The sequence below is a fragment of the Cololabis saira genome, chromosome 5, assembly GCF_033807715.1.
Source record: "Cololabis saira isolate AMF1-May2022 chromosome 5, fColSai1.1, whole genome shotgun sequence".
Classification (NCBI taxonomy): Eukaryota; Metazoa; Chordata; class Actinopteri; order Beloniformes; family Belonidae; genus Cololabis; species Cololabis saira.
The window spans coordinates 33,485,090-33,491,089 of NC_084591.1; the positions used below are offsets into that span (position 1 = coordinate 33,485,090).

The following is a 6,000-nucleotide window of genomic DNA, read 5'->3' on the forward strand; positions in this document are numbered from 1 at the left end:
GTTTTTGCCAGTTGAATTTGTCAATCTTTGCATCATACTGCATTTGAATATGTAAAATCTTTTGAGATACAAAACCAGAATTTTTGAGAGAGACATTTGACTGACACAACGTGTAAAAGAACTACAAGAAAGTTTTTTTTTTGGTCTTTGCAACTAAACTTTTCACTTCAAGACCAGTGTTTAACAGTGCTGATGTTGGTGTCAACATCTATATGCATACAATGTAAGAATCATTTGCACAAGTTTTATTTGCAGGCTTTTTGGAAGGACATCCATTTGGAGACATTTCATTAGATGTTTCTCATAAGCATAATAAATATTTAGTAGAAACTTGTGTGGGATGCATGGTGGTACAAATGTTAGATATTTTTGTCTAAAGTGTGTTTTTAACCGAAAAATTATTTCATTTTTCTTTTTTCTTAAATTACTCAAATTTAAATTAGTTGAAAAAGTTAAAAACATTCTAAAAGCTATTATTTATTTATTTATTTATTTCAGTGACTGTATGTAATTTACACTAAAAACCCAAAGGCCATCTTCACGTTTTTTTACAATTTCCATCCATACTATACTACTACCACTACTACTAATAAATAATATCAATTATTAGTGTTAGTAGTGGTAGCAGTAGTAGTATTACTAAATACTATATCCCCATAAATGTATTTTTATATATTTCCTCACTTGTTCTTTTCATCTTTGTCCTTCATTTTGCTGTATTATTTTGCAGTAAAGAGAAAAGTCATTTACATTTCCTGAACCAAAAAAAAAGGTTAACCCATGATTTTCATAAAGCAAAAAGATAAACACTTCCCCTTGTAAAATGTACTACAGCAATTAATATGGTTCAACTAACAATGGGTTACTTACCCCTAACTGATCTGCGAGAAGAATAGTTCTTATTCCTGTGTCTGCTTTTTGGAAGACGCATTATGGAAAACAATGTTACTTTGCTCAAAAAACCCATATTGCTTTGGATCAAGTAAACACAAAGATCACTTAATCTTTTAGAATTTGATGAATAACTGACCAATGCCTGTTATAAGCCTAGAACGATAATAGTGAAGGGAGAAATGTGATTTAGAAAGTGAACTTGAACGACCAGCAAAAATCAATTCACTGCAGAATTCACAGCAGTGTTATAAAAGTTAAATTAAGAGTATTTCCATGCACACAATACAAAGAAAACTCAAGTTATTGGGCCAAAACCTCTATAAAGCCTCAAGACAGCCATTTATCAGCGAGGGGAATGAATGGTTTTGCCTGGTTTTAGGAAGCATAAAGATGAGGTCATGATGTCTTAGTCGAGGTTTTCCGTGCTCTGGAGAGAATGCATCATTTGGTGATTAAAAGGACAAGCGTTTGAGGATATAATAGACATTTTTATTAAATATTTTTTATAGTTTGATACACAATCTACTTCTTATATCTATATTTTCTTTTTACAGTAGAAAAATAATATTTTGATTTCCAGAGTACTACAATTATATTCACTTTAAGCAGAGGTATTCAAAATCATCACTGTAAGATAAATTGCTTACATGGGCCAAATCTGTCATAATCAATTATGAAAGCCTTCTTATAACACTAGTTATAGTTGTAACTTTCATAATTTTTGTCAGTAGTACACAAAAGAGAAACATGTTACATACACCAAAAGAATACAAACAAGATACATTTCATACGCATCACTGAAGTCAAGAAAAGTAAACGTGAAGAAGAGTGAAATCACTTACAAAAGAAAAAGGAAAAATCAGATAACAAAACACACGACTGCAGAGTTGACAGTAAAAATAAACCATGTAGACGTTTGCAACAGCTGTGATTGTTATAAATATACACTGAAGTATACCATGAAAGCACGTTGATGGTTTGCAATACAGAATCTAATACATCCAAGTACAATGGAAGCAAAAATTGTGCCTCAGCTTAAGCAGCTCTTTGGGTTTGTGAATTGTCCTGACATTAATGGCTAAGTAGATAGTGTCAGTCATATACCATACAGTAGAGACAACCTAAAACAAGATGCACATTCATTACACTGACAAAGAGCAATACACAAGCAAAATCTCTACAGTGGTGCTGGGGAGGACACAGCAAGTGTGGACGTGGGCTTCAGGTGGCTAACTCCAGCTGAACTGTGGGTCGTCAGACGCCCAGCTGCTTGTTCAGCCGGCTGAGAGCGTCCCCCACAATGTCCAGCTCATGGCGGAGCTCCTCCACCACACTGTTGATGCTGGGAGTGTCTTTTAGGACATCGACGCTCTGGGTGTAAGGGTTGTATCGAACTGTGAAGGGACGCTTGATGGTCTTGGCAAACTCCCTGAATAGAACACATAACAGGCTAATTTAATTTTCTGACAATGATACTTTCTATACCAGTGACAACTGTATCATTAAATTGAAGTAGTTGTTTTTTTTAAATAACGCAGGAAACAGGCATACCTCATCTTCACTTTGGCCTCCTCAAAGCTGTCTGACACAAAGTAGACATCCTGAAATGTTGTTATGATGCATTCTTGCTTGCATGTAACTTTTGGGTCAAAAGGCATTATCCTTGCATTTCCAGAGAGTGCATGCTGTCAGACAGAAAAGAGGTAGAATAAATGTTAATGTTAGCTGAGCACATTTTGGAGAATGAACTTGTATAAACTAAGAAACAACAAATTCTGCTCAATTAAATACATTCATATGTTACAGCCTTTGCCTGATTTCAAGATGTCAGAAATAAAATTAAAATGTCTTTTTCCTATGTGTGGCCTTTTTTTTTTTTTTTTTTTTTACAGTTTTTACCTTAAGCTCACTGATGGATGACAGCAATCCAGCTCCATATGCCCGCAGTTGCCCTTCTTGTTTGCATAGGCCAAACTCAACCGTGAAAAAATAGCACTGCAACATGGGAGTAGATGAAACACAAGCAATCGTATTTAATTATACATGGGGATTCTGACTTTTATTTGGGTTGCTTCAATTTCCTGTAGCTTGTAGCCCTTACAGTGGCCAGTTTTTGAACTGAGTCATCTGAGGCCCCAAGTGAAGCAAGACCGATCTCCTGAGAAAACTGGGCAAAGCTGGGCTCTGCTAGCAGTGGGACGTGACCCAGCAGTTCATGGCATGTGTCCCTATGGCAGCGGAAAGTAATACAATCTTAGGACCACCAACTAGAGATTGAAATTAACACCACATGTACCAATATGGTAGTAAATATCACTCACGGTTCAGGGGTGTATAAGGGGTCAGAGCTGTGCCGCACATACTGAGTACAGTGGAACACACGGAAGGCCAAACCAGCGAGGAAGTCGCGTGGGGACAAGTAACCTGCCACAGGTCTGATGGTGAATCCAGTTCGTTCTGGGGAAAAAAAAAAAAACATAACAATAAACATTTGAATCATTTGGGATTCATTCCATCTATGAAAAAAATCAGATGTAGCCGGAAAAAAAGCATTTGAAACAAATGACGACTGTTATGTTTGAGAAATTGAAACCCACCTCGGAGGAAGCGCGAAACATCTTCCAGTTGAGGGATGTTGTCCTCTCGACATTCACAGTATTTGGACAGCAACGGCAGGTTCTTCAAGTATTCCCGGCAGGCGTGGGTGGGATACAACTTGTTGAGCTCCCTATACACAACACCCCAAGTCTTTACTTCTTCCTCTGTGAATTCAATACGAGGTACGGGGTCCCCACTAGAACAAGATTAAATAAAAAAAAATAAAAAAAACAATTACAGAACATTTTTTAAATTAAATGTGCTAATTTTCAAACTTCAGTTTAAATGAGTAGAGACATACTGTTTGAAGGCCATAGCAAGATCAGCAAAGTACTTTCGCCTTTTCCGGTAGACATTGTCCTTGAAACCCTGATGAGAGAAATATAGCATGAGATAGTGTTTTAATCATAGACTGTGCATCATTTTTGAAGTCCAGGCAAGAGTTAGATATCGTACCGGATGGTCAGCATCCAGCTCAGAACCATACATTAGGACACGGTTTGCACATTTATCCAAATCGGAAATTTTCTTTGGGAACCAAGGTACATCATACATATCTAAAAAAAAAGAGAAGAAAGTAGTTGTTTACAGCTCATTTATCGAGTTATTTTTAACTCATCATTTGGAAATTTCTATTCATTGCTTTCTCACCTTCCTCGTGTAGGCAGGAGTTATCTGGAGGATCCATATCCACCACATTCACATGCTTCCGAAGCAGATGGATGATTTCATTCAGTTGTTCGTGGTTGCTGTCACAGTCCACAAAAATTTCAAACTCAGAGTTGCGTCTTTTGGATTTTCTGGACTCAATGTGTACAAGGTTGACATGGTTCTCCTGTAACGAACCATGAAAAGCATTTCTTAAGTTACTGCATTCTGCTTAATCCCCTGCAAGATTAGTGAATAAAACAAAGATGTTTATTGAGAAATGCAAAGAAGGTGCATATATGTTGTGTTTTAGAATTTAGATATTGTTTTCCAAATCCACCCTTCATAACTAATTACAATGAGAATTGTTCAGTAACTTGATCATACTTGGAAGAGTTTGAGTGCTTTTACAAGCCCTCCCACTTCATTCTTGAGGGAAAAGATGATTGTTGCTCTCCCTTTTTCTGATGTATTCTTCTTTTCAATGTTCTCTTCGATTTTTGTGAAGGTTGATTTGTTTATCTGAAAATGGAAATCGAAGCTTTCTAGATCAGAATCTGCACAATGATGATATATAATCACATATCCAACAACCAACAGTTAAACCATTCACACGTGAGGCATCCAAATTCGATTCAAATCTGTCTTGTTCAAATTATGCACATGTTATACCTGCATCCAATCTCTGCAAACGTCACGACGTGGATACACGTGTATTCTAAATACTTAGGCGCATATAGAGGCTCATACAATCTCTGAACATCTTTTCTTATGTATATCACTCGGATCAAGTTGTGATGATAGGAGTCAAAGGTAGTAAAACTTGGCGGTCTTAGCAGCCAGATATTTGTCATACGCTGAAAAAGAAATAAACATCGGCTGTTTGGCTGCATTCATAAGAAAAACACGCGATGCAAATGCAGCAGATCCACACGTGTACGAGATTAGCGAGCGCAGGAGACGCGAGTGTCCATTTCAGCACCTCGGACAGCTGCAGACGCAAGGGGAACATTCACATAATCCAGTTAAACATAGAAGTGGTCCCGCGACGCGACGACAACACACAAACACCTGTCTGTTTCGATAAAGTGCGGTATTTTATCGTCTACTTTTATGTAGCAGTCAAGACATGATCCGGACCAACACGATAAATCATAACCAAAAGTCAGTTTTCTCAATGAAACGACGTCGTAGAGAGGAAATACAGGAACGGACTATGTGCAAGAAATCATTTGTCAGTTCAATCCCTTCCTACCGCATTTCGTCCTTCGAACATTGTGTAGACAGCTCGGCAGAGCAGTTTTCGGTGAGCCCTGGTCGGTAATATCCCAGAAAGCATTAGTGCATGGACACTAGATCAGGGCACTCGCTGGGGTCAACTCTTTGCGTCTCGGTTTAACGAAGATGAACTTGTCTCTGTCTCAAAGAATCGCCTTACAGCAATCTCATTTACAGAGCGGGGAAGCCTATTATTAGCTCCCTGCGTGCTGAAATCCTATCAGACATTAGGCAGCGTTTAATCACTCAGCAAACATGTTTTGAGCTGTGAATTATTGAAGAGGTTGCTTTAAAACTGTGACGTCCGCTTATTATTAAATATTAATATTATGTTTATTGTTATTATTATTATTATTATTATTATTATTATTATTATTATTATTATTATTATTATTATTATTATTATTATTATTATTATCAGGTTTTATTCATATTTTTTATTTATATTTTTCATTTATATTTTTCTGAGGGGAAAATGCAGGATTTTGGTGTTTTAACGATTAAAAAAAAGCAATGTTGAACAGTTTACACCCTTAAAATGATAAAGCACTATTTGCGCTTTCGTGGACTGCTGTCGTCACA

At 36.9% G+C, this 6,000-nt stretch overlaps 1 protein-coding gene across 2 annotated transcripts in view; it reads right to left on the minus strand.

Annotated features, from left to right (window-relative positions):
• Window positions 1-1,384: 1,384 nt before the first annotated feature.
• Window positions 1,385-6,000, minus strand: part of tph1a (tryptophan hydroxylase 1 (tryptophan 5-monooxygenase) a) — a 5,231-nt gene continuing 615 nt past the window's right edge. The window contains exons 1-11 of one of the 2 annotated variants that reach the window (XM_061721686.1): window positions 5,396-5,528; window positions 4,528-4,662; window positions 4,144-4,327; window positions 3,949-4,049; window positions 3,794-3,861; window positions 3,492-3,688; window positions 3,216-3,351; window positions 2,996-3,122; window positions 2,794-2,889; window positions 2,446-2,579; window positions 1,385-2,323 (exon numbers count right to left, since the gene is read on the minus strand). In XM_061721686.1, the coding sequence (XP_061577670.1) occupies window positions 2,149-2,323; window positions 2,446-2,579; window positions 2,794-2,889; window positions 2,996-3,122; window positions 3,216-3,351; window positions 3,492-3,688; window positions 3,794-3,861; window positions 3,949-4,049; window positions 4,144-4,327; window positions 4,528-4,662; window positions 5,396-5,479 (1,437 nt within the window). In that variant the 5' untranslated portion in view covers window positions 5,480-5,528 and the 3' untranslated portion in view covers window positions 1,385-2,148. Of the gene's footprint in view, window positions 2,324-2,445; window positions 2,580-2,793; window positions 2,890-2,995; window positions 3,123-3,215; window positions 3,352-3,491; window positions 3,689-3,793; window positions 3,862-3,948; window positions 4,050-4,143; window positions 4,328-4,527; window positions 4,663-5,395; window positions 5,529-6,000 lie in introns of those variants that run through there. The other variant, XM_061721685.1, reaches the window with a different exon arrangement.